The sequence below is a fragment of the Pleuronectes platessa genome, chromosome 24, assembly GCF_947347685.1.
Source record: "Pleuronectes platessa chromosome 24, fPlePla1.1, whole genome shotgun sequence".
NCBI classification, from domain to species: Eukaryota; Metazoa; Chordata; class Actinopteri; order Pleuronectiformes; family Pleuronectidae; genus Pleuronectes; species Pleuronectes platessa.
Window position 1 is genome coordinate 2,277,282 of NC_070649.1, and position 20,279 is coordinate 2,297,560.

A 20,279-nucleotide genomic window follows, 5' to 3' on the forward strand; every position below is an offset into this window, starting at 1 on the left:
AGGTCAAAGGTCAAGGTCGCCTCTCAAACCACGTGTTTTGACTTGTGATTGTGATATTTCCAGAACGCCTCGAGGGAATCCCTTAACATTTAGCACAAACATTTACTTCTATTGAAGGATTATCTGATTTGATTTTAATTGCCAAAGGTCAAAGGTCAGGGTCCAGGGCCTCACAATTATCTTTATGTTTTTCTTTAACGTGATTTCTTCAGATCAGCTTGAGGGACTTCCATAAAATGTTATTGCAAACTTTAACTTAGACTCAAAAATGAACTGATTGGATTTCTAGTTAAATCGTCTTCTCTGCAGAAGCAACACAACACAAACAGAGGCAAACACAAACAGAGGAAAGCTCCTGGACACATGCACACGTCTGTGTTGGGACTGATTCTAAATGGAGTCGAACATGCAGTCGCACAAAGTGGCTCCTTCTCTCTTGTTGAGAGCTTCTGCCCTGAGGCAGGAATCAGGTGAGTGACCTGTCTGATTGGTTCAAAGTCAAGTCAGCCACAACTGAAACCAGTCTGCTATTGTGTATTTCAAAATAAGACTCTCCCAAACCCCCTTTATTCCTCAGTATGTATTATCCAACTGTTTGGTTTCACTGCTGTTTCTTATTTATTCCTTGCTCTTTACATATTAATAGTTTAAATGTGTATTTACTTTGAATCTCATTAGATTAGAGTATTTTTACACTGACATGCCTTTGTACCGTGGGATGCTTCGACTGTGATGCGCGCGCACAACGTCAGAGATGTGGAGGTTTGGTCAAGAGGAAGAAGGAAACAGCAATAAACCGGAAATCAGAGGCGGTGATCTTCAAAATTAAACACAATATGTAACTTTCCAACATGATACATAAGATACAACTTGAATGATTCCCCTTTTTTAAACTCAAAATGTAATGTGCACATTAGTGTCCTCCTGCACATTATCCTTATAACATATAGCATCTCTTATTGTGTAATATTTTATACAATTGGAAATTTATACCTATTCATATATGTACATTTGTACTTTATGTTATTAATTTGTATATTATGGTGAATTTAGACTCATATTCCATCTATATATCAAACCTGCCTATATAACAGTCTTATAGGCATATATTATGTATATGTTTATTTAGTATTCCACATGTTTACCTCTTAATGTGAAAAGTCACCCATTTATATACTTACTTCTATATATCCTTTATTCACATTATATTTATAATATTGTGCTACCTACATCTTTATATAATTACACTTCATATAATGTACAGCTATTTAGTGTACTATGGTGAATGTACAGCATTTATAATTACATATATATAGGTCTAATAGATATGAATAATGAGAACAGGCCCATAGTTTCTGATCATAAAGACAGAACCTGGTTTTGACACAAGGCAACAAAAGGCTCCCCGTGGACTTTATTGTGAAGGCGTACCCCGGAAGCGCAGCGGGTTATTTGCCGCCGACCTGACACAGCTTCCTGCGAACACACGGTTCCTGGGCGAACATGGTGGCAACTTGACAACGGCGTCGATATGAGGACGGTGAGGGCTTGAAGACGAGAGGAGGTCCGTCACAGGCTGCGGGCCCACCCGCCGACACCACAGGAGAACCGCTTCGCCATGTTGGAGGAGGGCAGCGCACGACAGAGGCCGGGGGAAACGTAAAGGCGTCGGGGAGTGTTTGTGAAAACGACGCGCAGAGGAGGACAGCGGCTTCACCGGTCAGCCATGGAGGATGCGGCCCGTGGTCGCCAGCGCCTGATTCCCCATCCGAGCCCCGCTGCTTTTCATGGGAATTACCGGTGATCGCGAAGGCCAGCCGGGACAACCCACCGCCCGACACCCGAGGGGAGGCGAACGCGGAGCGGACCCCACGTCAATGACTGTTGCGGCAGAGGAGCCCCCACGGTGGCCGGTTCCCAAAATATGACCAGGGGTGCTGGGACGTGTTGGCAGCAAGAAGATGACGACGGCTTCCAAATCTGGCTAGAGCCCCCCCGAGACAACCAAAAGCCATTCACCGACTCAGAGAGGGCGCAGCGATGGCGACTGTCCTTGGCATCCCTGTTGTTCCTCACCATCCTGCTCTCTGATCACCTGTGGTTCTGCGCCGAGGCCAAACTGGTCCGCACCCGGGACAAGTTCTCCTCCTCCTCCTCCGTGCGCCTCTCCCCCCAGACCCACTCAGCGCACCCCAGCCTCAGAGAAAACCCAGATGCTATTTTTATAGGAAACTCCACCAAACATTTGTGGCGCCTCGAAACTTGCCACCGGGATAGTTTATCTAAGAACTGCTTCGCTATCGCGGACGCCGACCATCTGTGCAGGGGCCTTTCCGACCAAGAGGGGACGCGGGCGGCTGTAAATATGAGCGATTTGTACCTTTCCTTTTGTAACTCCTACTCGCTGCTGGACCTGTTCTACGGCTCGACGAGTCCGGACAACCTGAACTGCAGCCTCGACGTGCTCGGCGACGGCGACACGAGCCGGTGCAGCCTGTGCGTGCAGGCGTACCAGCGCTACGACCAGCACGCCCAGGAGAAATACGAGGACTTTGAGCTCCTGAGTCAGAAATACGAGCCGGAGGCATATTCGGTGAGGACGTGCATGGAGCAGTGCAAGGTAGGCTGCAGTCGAGGGGAGAGGGGAGGGGTGCTGCCGCTGCTACCGCCTGCTGCTGCTGCTGCTGCCGCTGCTGCCCGGTGCTGGTGATGGAGGGGTGGGGGTGGCCATCTGTTGATTTGGGCCCGGGTGTGGATGCCAGTTTTGGTCCTCCTCCTCCTCCTCCTCATCCTCTGTCGCCATGGAGACGGGTGACAGATTTAAGGAGACTCCGGGCCTCATGTTCATTCATCTCCTCGCCGCGTTTAGGCCCCAATGTGCGGCATCCACAGACATGTGCACACGTTCTGAATGAGCCTTTACAGCCTGTGAGGTCTTAATGAGCCGGAAGGAGAGTGCTGCCATCTGCACACAACTCTGGGGCCTGTGTGTGTGTCTGTGTGTGTGTGTTGTCGCAGTCCGCCAGGTGTTCATCATGGCCGCTCCACTCCACATCGAGAGCGTTTCATTCAAGTCAAGAGGTGGTTTCCTCTGCTTAATGTCGCGGAAGGCTTGTGTGTGTTTGCTCAGCTCCAGGCCCGGGCTCGCTCCTCGTCTTTACCCGCCTCGCGTTTCACCGTCCGCGGGGCAAGAGAGCCCGAGAGCCCCGCTGCTGTTCAGCACCGCGGAGAGCTCCGGAGCTGTCCGCGGTGCTGAACTCCGATCAGACTGATAATGATATGAGTTTAAATAGAAGCACATGGAAGTACTGCTTCATACATGTGTGTGTGTGTGTGTGTGTGTGTGTGTGTGTGTGTGTGTGTGTGTGTGTGTGTGTGTGTGTGTGTGTGTGTGTGTGTGTGTGTGTGTGTGTGTGTGTGTGTGTGTGTGTGTGTGTGTGTGTGTGTGTGTGTGTGTGTGTGTGTGTGGTCCAGGTCTTACTGGTTAAGCTTTTGTTATGGTCAGGTTACGTTCAGTTAAAGGTTATTACTGTTGTTGTGGGACCCTAAATGTTAACTTTAAGGTGAAGACTTGTATTCAGATTTGGCTAAGCCTTTGCTTAGGTTAAGGTTAGGTTTAGGTTAGTGTGTGTGTGTGTTTGTTGTCTGTAGGAGCTTTCCAGTACAAACACTGACCGTCTCAGGACATGTGAACTAAATCCAGGTCCTAAGGCTAAAGGTCAGGTCTGACATCCTGGTCACATGGGTTAGGGCTTGGTATGAATTGGTTATAGTTAAGTTTGGTTGAGGCTGCGCACAATGAATGGAAGTTAATGCAAAGCCTTAACACAGGGTTTCTGCAACAAGTCTTCTTTCAATAATCTTAATTTTAGCTCTTAAAAAGTATGTTAAATTATATTCTACTAGGTCCTGAATACTTCTGGGTCTTTTCTTTAAAGAAACAGCATAAACATAGTTTGTAATGTCTGTGTGTTGTTGTCTTTCTCAGTGGTACAGATACTTAGACCCTATAATAAAACTACACACAAGACCAACACATAACTGATAACGTTTCCATCATGGGGAAGTGTAGCTCACTCTGGGAATAATCCTTCATATCTGTTGATATAGATCTTACATTTCATTTGGTTCGGTTTTAAAAAGTCTTAATTTCCACTTGTTGAAACATGCAGAATCCCTGTAACAAGCATAGCTGCATTAACTTGTAGATGTGTGTGTGTGTCTATGTGTTTATTCATCAAACATTGTGTGTTAATCCTTCTAAGACAACAGATATTTTTCTTCAGCCTTCGTATGGTTGTATACAAACACTGACGAGCAGCTGGAGACTGCTGCACCTTAAGGGATCTTATGTTTAAACACAAAAGAAGCTGTCGTCATTTTGTGGCTGAAGATGTTTGACATCTGAGCATCTAAGTGATTATCTGATTAACGGATCAATCATAAACATGTTCATCAATTACCTGCCTGTCAAAGTCTGACCATGCTGCAAACGCAATATCCACAAGTTCTTCTTCATTTATCAATAACGACAATAATCATTAGATGCAGCTTTAGTTCTCTTGAGGCTTAATATCCCATCAGCAGTATTTGCACTAATGAATCGGTTAAGCCTGACCTGAGCTATATCACAGTCAAGATTGATTGCAGCTTTGGAATATGCAGAGGCCCGCGCCGATCAGAAGCTCCTCTCAGAAGCTCCTCCATCGACGAGACCCCTCAAGACTGCGTGTGTGACATTCTTTCTTTCCCTCGGCTGAACTCAAGCCCAGCTCATGATTCATGTTTTGTCCATTGTCGGTCTCGGCCCTTGTCGTTTGGCATTTCCAGGGAAAACAGTCATTTCACCAAGCTGCTAATTTCTCTAACAGCGGCCTTGTTCCTGCCCCTACTTGATTATAGGTTTCCCGAGTCCCGTCTATGTGGTCTGCAGCAGAGAGCAGCGTGACTCAAGCGATAATGTCAAGCTCTTGTTGAGTTAATGGCTACCTGCCGCGGAGAAGCCTAGAGCTGCAAGTTGTGTGTCCGCTCAGACAGATTTATGCGTAATCTCTGTAAATATGGCAAGATTACAGTGTACACTGAGCTGGCAAGTGTGGACGCATTAAACAAATAGATCCGTGCCTCACACGTCTCGTTTGGACATGCGTGGCAGCAGGGGAGGCCGTTAGAGTCGGCGTCTGCCAGCGGATATTTCAACTGAGGATATTTGACATGGAGAGCGGTGTTTGTTGTTGCACGAGTGGGTTCTTTGGTCCACAGGTGGTGCTTTGATTCCCGTAGCCCCAGGTGAAGCTTCACACTGTGGACATAGCTGGTGCTCGCTCCTCTCAATGGGATCCTCCGATGGTGAAAACCCTCCATTCATCCTGACAGCAGGTCCAGGCCCGACGCGCTCGCTTGCTTGAAAAGCTCCAGCGTTCTCCAGCATTTAGTGTTCAGCTAAAATCTCAGACGCTCTTGTAGTTGCACAGGAAATAATGAAGCCAAAAAACTTGGCCTCTCAAAGGCTCATTGGCATGAAACGACTGCTTCCAACAAAGGCCTGTGATCTCAGCACTGAAATCACGTTGTTTCATGGAGGGTTCCGTACCTGTGATGCAAGAGTAAAGCCCGACTGATACGGCACATGTTTCCTGCCTGGTTTATTCTGTAAAATTAAAGTTTAAATTTGACATTAACACAAATACAGATATGATAAAGATCCCAGGCTTTTTTCTACTGCATTTTAACATCGGTAAACCGCTGTGTTAATTACTCAATTTGTGAAAAAAGTTTAAGAAACTTCAGATTTTCGTTCTCTCACTTAAATCCTTTAACTGCTCTAGTGGGAACCTGCTGGTCGCTCTCAGTCTCATCTCAGACCAAGTTATCACTGAGTCTCTTGTCTTCGCTCATCTGCTCCAGCTTCTACTTCACGTCCTGCTGCTCTCTCTCCTGCTTTCACCACCACATCACTACCATGATGTGTGCACTCATCCGTCTCCCCGTCCTACAGGTCAAACTCAATGTCTTATCTTAGCCGAGGTTGTGTACAAGTGGAAAGGAGGACAGTGTCCACGGCGTCCTTCCTCCTTAGATCCTTGTCGGCCGCACACATTTGCGTTGAGCGCAGCTGGAGGGACGGGTGCTCGCATTACTAAGAGGTTGATCCTTATTGATCTGCACTGAGCCCCGCTGCGCTCGCTCGTCCTTCATGTGATAGCGGGCAGCTCCTCCGACCAAAAGAGGGCAAATAGCCTGAGAAAGTATCAAGTTACTGTTTGAATCTGTTTGGTTGTGTGTGGGTGTGTTTACAGGGGGGGGGGGGGGTATAGGATTCAGAGAGAATCCAGGGTTACTCTTCATCTTAGTTATATTCCTGTGTTTGTCATTTTTTAACTAAATCTCATCTAAACTTGTTACAAGTTGAAACACTTTTAAATCCACCGGGACCAAACCAAAAAGTCAGAGTATAAAATCAAATCATGTTGGTTTTAATTGGTTGCTTGATGCTATTAAAACAGGGCTTAACATCATGATTGACAGCTGAGACCGACTCATAATATGCTACATCTCTAAATCTAATATTTAGTCTCATCCACAGACCTGAACTCACAGATCCTCAGTTAAAAATGCTACAAACAAGAAAAATCTATAAATCATTTCTATTGGAGAAGGTGGACGTATGGTCTTTTTCTTTCTGTTGATCATCTAATGAATTTATGTGAGTAACAGTTTCACAAGGAGTCTTGTACTTCAGTTAAGTGAAGAGCGAGTCTGCAGCTGTATCTCCTCCATACTGTCTGTTATCATGCACAAGCTGTTCTTTACTAGATGTCAGTAGCTGCATGTGAAACACTAATATCATGTTTTTTTTAGTGGGCTAATATATGAAAATGATAGCACAAGATAATCTGTGACGTAATATAAATCTATTTATGTAGATTTTGCCGTACTGCTTGATTTGATCTCTGATTTGAACGTGTATCATTGAATATTCAGTCGGTATCATAGGAATCACATCAGGGGACAATGTGAGGATTTCCTCTCGTCAGTGAAGGGACAACATTTTCATGTAAATCCATAATTTTCTCATGTTAAGTTAATAGTTGTGTTCTTTGTGTGGCTGTGTTTTGTGTGTATACATCTAGGCATCATGGGGCACAAGCGTCTCGCACAAAGACGCCACTGCAGCCGTGCACGAGTGAACCAAGGTTGTTGCAGTGCATTGCAGGTTGCACACGGCAAACCGCTCACATGTGCTTTCCGCCATTGTGTCTTCCTGCAGCAGCAGTTGTGAACGCTGACCTTGGAGAGGGTTTTGCCCGGCCCACCCCACGACAGCTCTTTTATGAATGGGCAGGTCCCTGAGCGGCATGCTGATGAGGCAGGAGGCGGGGAGAGAGGGAAGGAAAGAGCACGGAGGCGCTTCCATGTTGCTTTAACAGTGAAGCGCTGCACGGAGAGCAGAGGAGATAAGTGCAGGAGGCGGCAGGAGGGAGGGAAACCGCGCCAGGCAGAAGGGGTTAACGTGGGTTGCCCAATTAATAGGCCTAATTTAACCTCGGTGGCGTTTCCATTATAGATGACATGCGGAGTAATTTCTCTGACATATCGCTGGGTTGTCAATCAGCGGTGAAGTGAATCGGAGCAGCAGCATCTCAGCTGACGGGAGCGATTCCATTTAGGACGCATGGTTTTTAATTTAGGTGCAAAGATGAAACATCGTAACAACCTTCAACCATGAAACCGCAACGCACACAAATACATGACAAGATATAATATATCCCATCAGTGTTGCACCGTCCACATATGTTGGCACCACATCATGTCCAATCAGGGTGTCCGCTTCATCTGTCTCTGTATCCTCGCACATACATGTCTACCTGTTTAAATGAAGGTTCCTGGTTTGAATCCTGGTTTGTGTGGGGTCTTTGTGTTTGCTTGTCTCCCCATGTCTGCACGGGTTTGGTGCTCTGGCTTCTCCGACTCTAAATTGTCAGTAGGTGTGAATGTTCGTCTGGCGACCTGTCCATGATGCAGCATCGCCAACAGCTTCACAGGCAGGAAGTGGATGGAGGGACAGCAGGAGCTCATATTCATTTATATAGAAGAATAAGACATTTTTTAACGTATTTAATGCTACGTAACTTATTTTCCGGGCTTTAGATTCAAACCGACTCTTTGTTTGAACACATGCAGCCACTAAAGTCCCCGGAGGACCTGCACAGATGTGTTATAATGACTTCTTTAAAAAATCCTCCCCGGAGATGAATTCCATTTAGCTGCCGATGTGTTCTCCTTTTTAAGGCAATGATGGAACGAGTGAAATTTAATTATGAAAACATTCATCACGTCGGCCTCATAAATGTCAGAAAATGAAGATGTTGGAACGCAGGATGTTTTTTCTTCTCCTCCGGCGTGAAAGGGTCAAACTAATATCGCCGTTCATTTATGGGCATGACATCAATTAGTCTAACGGTCCTATTGTCTGCATAGGTGTTTGAATGGATTATTGTCTACAGGGTGAATGTAAACCCCTGTCACTGTGCGTTAGGCTGATGTGGACGGTGTCTGTTCGGAGCCGGCTGGAGGTTTGGTTTCTCTTGGCAGCCACAGCAGCTGATGTCCGATATCAGAGTGATGACGCCCAAATATCCCTCGTGCTGTTTTCAGGTGCTTGCTTCTAAATTCCCCTCCACTTGGCGCTAATGGGATTATCCCCCCCTTCCTCCTATTCCCCTGTAAGGTGCCTCTGGTGCCCCTTTTTAAAAGCCTTCTTTAAACCCGGCCTGCATGAGCCCAGTGGTCTGGGTAAGAGGTTGTGTTTGAGTCTCTGTTAAGCTCTGCTCGGCCCATTAGGATGATTGAGGCCCATGTTAAATGAATTGTCACTGGGCATGAGTTGTTTTATGTATAAGAGCGAGCCCGTGTGTTTCCTCCGATAACAAACATGCTTCATCAACACTTTCTTCCATTAAACTGATGGTTTGGTGATGGATGCTGCTGTCCTGTGCAATAAGTAAGACAGTGGGAGTCGGCTGCGCTTCCAACTGAGGATTTGCAGGATTATGCGATGTTTTTAGTTTATTAAAAATCATCCCTCTTGGATACTTGGATGTGTATCATCATAATTGATGAACAGCTTTTCATTCAGAAGTTCCAGATGCTGATTAACATCATCTTCAAACCCGTTCTACCCGATGTGAGCCGACGGAGACGCAGGGAATCACGAGCAGTGGATGAGTGGAAAAAGAAAAGAGAGAATATGAGGTTGTCAAAGCTCGGGGATGATTCAGAGTTTGCTGTGGGTCACTCTGGAAAATGTAAAGGTCATGAAACTCTATAGATTGAGTCAGCAGATACTTGTCTTGGCTTTGGAAAGATGCTTCGGAGGAAGAATTGGTTTAATTAAAGAATTCCAATCAGGCGGTTCATGGTTCCCGGTTTCCATGACCACAAGTGTTACTGTCCTTCCCTGGCTCTGTGATTGGCTGCTGGCACACATGGATCTAGACCACGTTGTTGAACGTAGCTTTGAATGCATGTGTCCCCCCCCCCCCCCCCCCCCCCCCTTTATCTCAGATTCCAGACCAGCAACGCGTTTCCAACAAGAACATAGTAGCCTGTGTCTCAGCCTGTGTCTCAGCCTAAAGAGCTGCTGACATGAACGTAGACTCGTTCTGGTCACATTTTGTATTGTGTCATAAAGAAATATGATTTTCTGCCTTCCTGTTTCCAGCGTTTTATGCAGTGACTGAGGAGAATGCTCTCTGATATTGTTCCTCACCTGTTTGTAGCACACGGACATTCACACCGTGACCTTTGACCCTTTCACTCCCTTGTTCACTAATAAATCTTTACACCGATCGCTCTGCCCCCTCAGGCCGATCCCTCCTCCTCCGTCCCTCACTGTCAATCCTGCCAACACTCGGCCGATAATGATTTTTTAAGCATTTAGTCAAAACGGTTGTCGTCATTCGTCCACAGGTCGGTGCAGAGTAAATGTTCCAGTTTTCTGTGGCAGCTACCTTCATTTAGTTCAGCGCTGCATGAGACAGTAAGATACATAATCAGGCAGTTTTATTTATAAAGCTTGTTCCATACACAAAGGTAAATTCAAGGATTACAAACAAAACAGAGACCAAATTAAAAGAGGAAATAAAAGAGATTAAAATGAGCAAAACGAGTTGAGGGACTAAATAATGCAAGTCGAGTAGAAAATATAAATAAAACACAATGATGGTAAGATGTTAGTTTTCAATCAGTTTTTTAAAAAGAGCCTCTGCAGCTCTATGGAACTCTTATTGAAGAGCGGCCGCTGTGGCTGGAGGTGACGGCCTCGTGTTGAAAGTTTCTCTGACCTGTTCATCGGCCTCTCGGAGCTCAGACGAGAGGAGAGGCTGCAGATCAACAAGTCAACAGAGATCCTGTGACTCTAATCGACTCAGCGTGAAACGGATCCACACATCGGGTTGGTTTCCCTCGGCAGCTGTGACATCTTCCTGTTTAGTAAATCTGTGCGTAGAAGCAGCCTGGAAACAAATCCTGCCATACACATTCATGATCATGTTTTCTCAGAACTAATCTGCAACACATCGATTCGGGGAAAGGATGCAGCCTACATCTTTATGTGCTGATAGGTTGAACCAGTCCTCCATGTCCACGCATGTATCAGGGGCTGACGCAGGAGACGGGTCATAAAAAACCTCCTGGATCGTGTCAGTCCGGCCGCGCGCTCCCACATCCCATAATGCCATCTGCTCCTTGCTGCATTTCCAGTTAAAGGGCTGATGGTTTCTGGAAGCCTCTGGGAGCCTGTCAATACGATTGATGGATCCCTAATCAAGGCCCCTGTTTACTGTTTTCCTTCTTCTTCAGGTGTGTCACAGAAAGGGACACGGCTCTTTGTGTTTTTATATAATGTGAACACTTTGCACAAATTATGAAGTCGTCTACAGACAATAGCATGTTTAACATCAGCTTGTAATATAAGTGCTTTCTATTCTATTAAACATTATTGTCGATGAAGAGTTATTTAAAAAGAAAACCCTTAATTTAACGTCAGTGCTATTTATGTATTATGAATATAAAGCTGCAGCCAGAAGAGCGAGTTTAACATCTGACTATTTGGATTAAGTTTTATTCTTTGAATCCACACGTTTTCACTCTTTATAGTTTAATATGTACAAGTGGTGAGCAGAGGTGGCACAGGTACACATTCTTCATTGAATTGATTCAAACTAGAGTAGTACAGATACCTGGAAAAATCTACAATTCACTAATGTACATGTACTTCAATATGAATTTATCAATATATGACTTTTTAAACAGTGGTCCACTGCAGTCCGTTTTGAACCTGCAGTTTTCCAGTTGGTGGACGATGAACCGAGAGTTGCACTGAAATTGCAAACCATCTAATTTGATGAGACCACTCTGCCTCCGAGTGTCATTTTCCAGACGCACACGCAGGGCGCCTGAATGCACCACCGGGGAATGGCATGTAATAAGTGCGGACATCAATGCAGTAATACCCCCCCCCCCCCCCCAATCTCCTGCCAGATTATCCCAGGGTTGCGTCAGTGACCCGTGGCAGAGATTTGAGTTGTGAGTTCATCAAAGTAAAAAATGTTGTGGAGCTGCTTCATTATTTGGACCACCCCGTCTTTCCCAAATACTGAACCTGAGAGTCGTCAGTATCATGGGTCTAATGTTTTTTGCACACTCAGTACATTACAGGGCTACCCCCCCCCCCCCCCGGGCTGTAATGCAAAGGAAGAGACAAGTCTGAAAATAGCTGAGATAGTGTGAGCGCTGCTTCCTGTTGTACTGACACCATGATTTGTGTGAGTGGTAATGATCTGTGTCATTCAGCTTCTAACTGGGATCTCGCGGCAGCTTGACTCATACGCTTTTTATAGCCGTCTTTGTCATTTCACTTTATAGCCACTCCGTGTGTGAGTGTGTGTTAGAGTGTGTGAGTGTGTGTTGATACTTCAGGCTGTGTTGAGTTAAAGTTGTTACCCACCCGGGGGCTTAACCCCTTGATAAGTCGGCTTACTGTTAACTTGGCACTTCCTTTGTGAAGTAGGGTGATTTTATCACAGTTGTTTTGCTAATTAATCAAACACAGTTGACTTAACGAGTAATAAATACTTCACACTGTACTTTTAGCTGAATTTCATTTTGTGAATAGAGATCTTGATTAGCAGCCGTCATATTTGAACCATCCAAGGTATCGGCCTGATTCTAAAACTCTCAAAGTAAAAGGAGAATTTGTCTCATTTCATTGTAGTTATTAGATGTTTGACATTTCCTCCTGGTTGTGGATTCATATTCTGTGAACACCTCTGTGTCTGGCAGCGGAGAGATTATCCCACAGTCCTCTCTGTGTCACATGACATGTGAATGGTGAGGGGAAGCCCTGTGCCCTGGTCCTTCACACTGAGCCGTCAGTCTAAGGCAGCGACCAAAGTGATCCACACAGAAGTCACGGGGGGGGGGGGGGGGGGGGTCCATCTGTGCCGAGCTGTGGATCCGTCTGAAGCTGCGCAAATCTTAGCATCGCTTCATTTCATGTAGTTATCAATAGTTGTTTGTTTCTATAAAGATACAAGTTCACTGAGACTGATTCCTTTGCTTCAATAAGGTTTGTCGTAGCCTTGATGGCAACAGGGGCAGAGGCATCGCTCATTGTCTGGTTCAGTGGTGATGATTTCTGCAGCTTATGGGGAACGTTGGGAACATAGACGCGCTGTATGAATGTGCATGTGACTGGCAGAACACGTCCTTTGCATCAGTGTCAATTTCCACAACATCAGGACCGAGTTTCTCCTCGATTTGACCCTTGAAAAATAAAAAGTGTTGACGGACGTGACGCCTGAAAAGAACTGAAACCCAAATGGCCGAGCCGGGGCTGCGATGAGCTGCGGGCGTGAAGCTGTACTGGGAACCATCACCAGCTCAGAGTCGTTCCTGTCTGTGTCCCCGGGCTTCAGACTGAGCTGCATGAGGCTCTCTCAGTGCCAGGTTCCCATTCACACTGATCACACATTAGACTGATCCGACCGCAGGCCTGCTTCCTGACTAACTCAATTTGTTCTCATACGCTTCCCCTTTCACACACGCGTGCTGGGAGGCGTGCACACAGACAGAGGACCGACACGGAGCCGGGCAGTTCCCATTGAGCTTTAATGGAAACCAGAGAAAGCTGTTACCTTGGCAACTGCCAGCACACATCTTCAGGAGGACCCAGATTTCCCGTCTGACTGCGATGGGAGTGTTGTGGTTCTGTGTGGATCGCCGTGGCAGCCCCTGGGCGGATTACCTCCAGAATTTATGCTAAATCACCGCGAATTAAAGGCAGATTAAAGTAAAACGTGCACAGAAAGGAAGCCGTCAGAGATTCAACACAACAGGACGCACAAAAAAAAACAAACTGAAACAGACGTAATCAGTTGATCGGTGATTTTCATCTTGGCCTGGAGACGCTTTACTCCTCAGCTCGGTGTGCGATTTGTCCAAATTACCCTCGAACGTACAAAGATGTGTCGTCTCGATTTGAAAGAACATGTTTGTTACGACAGATCATCCACGGAAAACAAGAACTCCAACAGAGATGGATCCTTTGTTTTATTGTTCTGAAGGATCAGTGTATTTCCTGGAAATCCGTACAGTGCAGTCATACACCACACCCATACAGGATCACTCTGCTCCATGTTGTTTTCATCATTATGATTCTCATCACCATCACTGTAATCAGATTATTTTTATAATGATCATAATTTCCCCTGATTGTTATCTTTGTCTTTCTCGGTCTAAAGAGGAAACAAATCAGTCGCCTGGGGGATTTCTCTGCGTTTTAAGAGATGGTGGTGGTGGTGGGGGGGGGGGTTCTGTGTGTAATTTAACCAAACATGTCGAAGTCTCATCGACCACAATGACAGTTAACTATCCCGTCCCCCTGTGGTTAAAAACGACAGCGTAATTAACTGTGTGTGTTCTCTTTTGTGTTTTTTTTGTGTTTGTGACGACATCCCTGGAGACTGTTATCGCTTCATTCTACAGTTTAAAGCACAGGAGATGCGTTAGTCCCTGTGTTACCCACAATGCACAGGTCAGAGATTTTATAAACTTGTTTCACAAGCAACGCAGCCTTGAGCAGAAACGAGAACCAGGCTACAGACGACTGTGAACCTCACTCCTGCAGCACCAGATATAATTTTTCATTTTTCTGAAGCAGCTTTCAGACACAAAATCTAGGAAAATAAATTCAAAATTCAAAAAATTCAAAACATTTAAAAATACACCAAAAGCTCTTGAATCTATAGTCGTCTTTCCAAGTTGACGTCTTCACGTGTAAAGGACATTTATTATTCTGCGACCTGGTCATTAGTTGCTGCTAACAGATAGTTATGGATTTGTAAATGACTGTTACCTGAGTGTGACTCATCACTCCCTCCACACACAGCATCACTTAATACAAGACAATAGATGTCACGCTGCGCTGGTTCCTGGAGACACATCGACTGACAGCGACAATAACATAACCTTGTGTGGGTTGTACAACCAGCACTCACACAATGAAGTCTTCACCTCCTTATTTGAGTGGAAACCATGAAAACTCCTCAACATTCGCCTTGTTGACATCAGACTCAACACGTGACTGATGGCGTCCAGGATACTTGAGCTTATGGCTAATATTATCAGCTCGGTTTCTATTTTTCACAGAAGTTCCAGCTCAGAAAGGACGAGTGTATGTTGTGAGGTTAATCTTGTGGCCGGTTAGTGGTTGTTAATGGTACAGAAGGAGGAGCAGTACAGTAAATGAAGGATGAAATCACATTTAGAGTTGAATTAATTATGAAAACAAGAGATATGATCATGTCTGGGTCACAGAAAATTATTAGAAGGTTACTCAACAATAACAATATTTGTTCTTTGCAGCCCGAGTCTGATGTTAACGTGTTTTCAAAGTTATTCTACATCTTCTACATCCATCCATCCATGTTCTCATTGTATTTGTCGTGGTGTACTCTCTAACTCTCCTCTCCCCCCCCCCAGACGGCCTATAAGCCCTGGCTCTGTGCTCAGTACTTCCCCACCACCCAGCAGTCGTGTAAGAAGAAGGTGCCGTGCCGGCAGTACTGCCTGGAGGTCCAGCAGAGCTGTCCGTTCATTCTGCCGGATAACGACGACCTGATCCACGGCGGCAGCCCCAGCTTCATCTGCACAGGTTAATACTCACACACCTCAGAGGAATCCCTCTCAATGTAATTACTGCTGGTGAATGGCGTTTTATAAAGGGAGGCTCCGTGTGAACTCGTGCTCAGTGTGCTTCCTCTCTGTCTGGCTCTTCCTGGAGGGGTCTGGAAAGGCTTTCTGATGACATCTAGTGGTGTGTGTGAGCTCTGCAGGGCCCACAGGACAGTTTAACAATGCATTGATGAATTGAACTTGGCCTGCCTCTCTATATTTACTGCGGTTCATTCAGTAGTAATCATGAGGACTCCTCCTCAGAGGGCCGGACACTGGCTGCGTGCCGACTTCCCAGGAAGAGGCGACGAGGCAGCGTCAATTTGAAGCGTCTCTCAGGCGGGGGGGGTGGAAGTTGTGTTTACTTCTCACCCCTGATTTATTCTGAGGCAACAGAAAGTGTGTCGACTCTTTGGAACGACCTGGTTTTCTGCTTCAGTCGTTTCCCCCGTCCGACAAAGCAAAGACCTTGATGCTCCCTCGGCCCGGCTCCACCTGTGAGATGATCCTCTCTCACACCACACATAGTTAATGTTACAAGACCAGGGGCATGCTGGGTAACTGAACTTTACTGTACTCGCATATAACACTTTTTAGTGAAAGAGAAGAAAGAAAAATACATTAAGAATCCTTTCTTATTTCAGGAACTAGAAGATTACAATATTCTGCAAATGATGTATAAAGCTCTGAAGAAAACTTTGCCCACCATCATCCAGAAAAGTTATTTTAACTTAAAAGAAACGGAGATGTTGAAAAGATTCAGAACCAAATCGATGGAACGTTGCTTCACAGTGACAGGAAGCAGTTGATGGAAGAATCTCAACAAAGAAACTAAAGGATCCAAAATGAACATTATATTAAAGACCAATAGGAAATACAAAGAAATATGTTGATTCACTTTTGTTGTGGCAGAGAAATCATTTTGTGAGCTTCTTTAAAACTAAATTGTATCTCAGGGACTAGAAGAAGGATGTGAGGGAATTCAAAATGTTATTGAATTATTTGCTTTGTTAATTTACGTCTTGTGAAAGAGAAGAGAACAGATTCTATACGATTCTTCTTCTTTCTGATCCTTTTCATTCAAGATTTGATATTTCCTGTTTGCATTTAAATCCTTTTCTTTGGCTGATGAATGAAATAAACGTCAGATGAATGGAAACCAGAGTCACGGAGACGTGTTGTGTGAACGTGACCACACGGTGGTGAGAAGAGTTTCCTCTTCACCTCGATCGACCTCTGATGTTCTTAAAAACGAGTTTTGCTTCTTATTCTTAAAAACCCTGATGTGTGTTTTGGGTGAAGAACCTAATCCGTGTCGGATCAGCGTGACCTAGATCTGCTGTCACCCGCCCGCTGCTCCCAGTTCACTGTGTCAAGACGTCCAGTCGAGGCTTCTCGAGTCATCACCAGCTGCAGTGATGTGTCCCCCCCCCGTGTGGTCGTGGACTTTAATTTGAGTTCAGTGGTGGGTCACTGTGTCTGGTCCTGCAGAGCCGAGGTCTGCTGGGTTTCTCTCTCAATGCGTCCAGATGGGTCAGTCTGCCGGAGTTAAACTGCAAATTAGATTGTTGGTATTAAGAGAAGCAGTTTTTCAGAGTTTAGTCTGATCTAGAATCTGAACAGAAACAGAAAAGAAGTGAAATAAAATAGATTTAATTATAGATTTATGGCTCCTACATAGATTCATTTTGTTGCTATCAGCCGTCAGAGAACCTCGTGACCTTGACCCTTGTCTTAAATCCTGTATCCTCATCAACCTGTGTCTTCTGTCCCTCAGGACTCTTGGGAGATCATCCATCAGACAGCGACGCAGAGTGTTGTGACGTCCGATGGGACTCCAAAATGGACAGCCCTTCTGGCGGGACTTTAAAAAGGACAGCGTCTTCCTGTCAGCCCGAGGGGGCCTCGGTCACCTCCGCCTCCTCCCCGAGACTGTGCAGCGGGCGACTGAAGATCTGCCTGCTGGCCCTCGTCCTCCTACACACTGTTATCGTCATTTCAGCCTCCCATAATTCCACATTGGTGGGCATGGCTGCCTTTTTCTCACCGGAGGAGAGTGCTTCTAACGAGGAGTGAACCTTGGGGTCGAATCAAGGTCGGAGCTCGTAAAGAGTGATGTCGCTCGAGGATTTCACGGCTTTTACAGTGTCATGGCTGCCGGGGACACGTCTGGCGAGACGCGGTGGGAGATGCCTCTTCGATCTGCCGCAGATGAACCATCAACCACAGGAAGTGGGAGGGTTTTAACTGGAGCTAAGGGTGCTGGGACTGGACATAGACAAACCAAGACGTTTGAGAACCACCCTAAAGAACTGACCTCTCGCCACTTGAAACCTGCTCATTGTTTCTATTCCATCCAAATGTTTTCTAGCATATTGTCCCTCCTCTCCTTCCCTCGCTTCCTTCCCTTCCTTCCTTTCCTCTGTTTTTAGTGTGTGTGTGTGTGTGTGTGTGTGTGTGGGTGGCATCTCAGATCTTTTATAGAACCTGACCGATTCATCAGCTTATGTTTCTGCAACTATTGAAACTTTTATTTTACAGAATATACAAAGCAGAATATGTTTATTTTGTTAAGTCAACTTCAACATATTTGGTCGTGTGTGAGTTTTCTTTTTATTTATAGTTATTTATTACAAAGTTTATGGTTAATTGGTAAAATATCAAGCCTCAGTTCCATTTCCTTTGCCGTTATATCGGTATTTGGAATCTTTGACTGCCTCACATTGGTTTTCGGTCGGGCTCTAATCCTCCCTCTTCACACTTTTACTGCTTTTCGGTGCCAGAATGTTTTGACATATCAACGGTTTCACTTCCTTCTCCACCTCCTGAACTACCTGGTGTGTGATGTTGCTGGAGCTTCTGCCAGGACCAGCTCATCCCTCCTCACGTGGGGTCTCTGAAAACAAATAGATCTTTGTGATTCCTCTTCACTCTGATGTCCAGATTGGGTTTTGTCCCACGAGATCCTTTTTTCAACCAATGACGTGACATGCCTCCATGTTGTAGGACCTTAAGTGCTCTGAGACTGGTCCACTCTGTCTCCTCGGACTCGTCGGGCCGTGGGGCGAGTTTGGGGGGTGACGGTTCAGCTCGTGGTTACAGGGTGGTGACGTCAGGCGGTGGAGCGGTGGTTAAGCGGTTTACCTCAGACAGCGGGGTCGGGTATTTACAGTTGTCATACATGTGACTCTGAGGACATGCATGAAGTCAAAATACCAGGGGCCTCATTTATCTGCCACACGAGTTTCTACAAACAGGATCCAACATGTAACAGTTCATTCAGGTTTTTATTTTATTCACTAAGAACATTTATCTCTTAATTGTTTAAATAAGACTTTAAACCACAGAGTTTATTCCTTCTATTCCACATATTAAGACGACTTGGACGTTCAAAGGGATTTCTGTGCCCACACGGTTCTTCTGGTGGCGTCTGTATTCAAAGTGCCTTCATGTGCACATGTGAACAGATGAGATTTGTTAAATCCTCCATATTCACACTGAGAACTCGTCCTGTGCCTGGTTTGATAGATGAGGCCCGTGAGGCAGATCGTGGCCGTGGAGCAGAATCGAGCAGGAAACAGCCGACGTGAGCGTTCGCTTTGTGGCCGCTCCGCTGCAAGTGACCAAGAACCAATCAGTCAATCAACAGACCTGTCGACTCTCCATGTCCCTCACTGGCAAAGGGCTGTGTCAGCGCACGAGCAGTGGGAGGAGTTTTAAAGGGCTGATCTATCCCGTTCTGTTGTGTTCTTATCCTGCATGGCCGCTGCTGCTGCTGCTAAAGGGCACGTTGACCATGAGGACAGGTTAGAGAGGATGAGGAAGCGAGAGAAACAGGATTTATCCCAAACTTAAGCCGTTTTCAGACGTGACCTCCGGAGGGCGTCCGCAGAATCTGGTCCGGACGTTCTCTGTAACGTATCAATTACGACACCAGCATCGGGTCTAATCACCAAAAACTCTCCTGACATCTTCGTCACGTCTTCTGCGTCTTCTTCACCTTTTCATCCTGAGATGTTTGTTTTTGCGTCGATAGAAACGTCATCAACACGAGGATCTCCTGCTGTGTGTCCTCGGTTAATCTGCAGACTTTTTCAAATCTGACTTTTGCGTTCTAACACTCTGGAGAATCTCTGGAGTTCAGTGCAGAGTTCACGTCTGAAAGCGGCTTCAGCGATGAAGAGGCTTCTTGTCCTGGTCGCCTCTCGTGCTCCGTTACAGACAGACTGGAGTTTTAACTTCACCTGGTTATTGATGTGGTATTAGTGCCTCCTCCCTTCCCCATTAACAGCTTGACTTTACCTCGCCTCACTTCCAGTAAACACCATTGATTTACTCGTCACACACACACACACACACACACACACACTAACACAAACACAAACACACACACAAACAGCATCAGTACCGGATTTTCTGGATTTTCAGTTCATCCCGTTTGTGTCGTTTTGTTTGTTTTTCTCGACAAACTGGTGAGAGCCCCCCCCATGCAGACAGCAGCGGATGTAACAGACCCACACTCTGCTCCAGCCCTTCCACCTCTAGCTGTTCACGATCTGAGTCCTGTGGATCTATGCAGACGAACCTCACACTCACCTGCTCACTCCCCCACAGACCACCCACCCCCTCGTCCTTTCTGTTGTAAATATGTCCTGAGGATGTGGGATCCACCCCCCCCCCCCAGCCACGCCCCCTCTCCCCCCACCACCACAGTTGGAATCTCAGTGTTTTTCTTTTCGCCTCCTCGGTTTTTGTCTGTTTTCTTTGGATATTTTTGCCGCATTTTTCTGTTGTCTAAAGCAGTGGTGTGCGTTGATGAGTAGGACTAAGTTGGATGTTAAAAAGAAGAGAAAAAGAGGTCTTACGAAAAATATACAAAAAAAAAGCTTGAATTGAGAAAAGGGTTCAAATATAGAGAAAAAAATACGTCATATTGTCATACTAGAGATGCTTTAGTTTGCTAATTTACTTTCTTTTTTTTCTACAAAAGACTTGGATGAAATTATTTATAAAATGCGTCCCACAAGTCATGATCTTTTTTG

General features: G+C 45.7%; 1 protein-coding gene across 1 annotated transcript; it reads left to right on the plus strand.

The window, feature by feature from the left end:
• The first annotated feature begins 1,924 nt into the window (after nucleotides 1–1,924).
• nalf1a (NALCN channel auxiliary factor 1a) lies at nucleotides 1,925–19,854 on the plus strand. The gene is made up of 3 exons (XM_053417452.1): nucleotides 1,925–2,620; nucleotides 15,046–15,217; nucleotides 17,015–19,854. Exons 1-3 carry the CDS (start codon nucleotides 1,925–1,927, stop codon nucleotides 17,311–17,313), a joined length of 1,167 nt encoding a protein of 388 aa, XP_053273427.1. The 3' UTR covers nucleotides 17,314–19,854.
• Nucleotides 19,855–20,279: the final 425 nt, after the last annotated feature.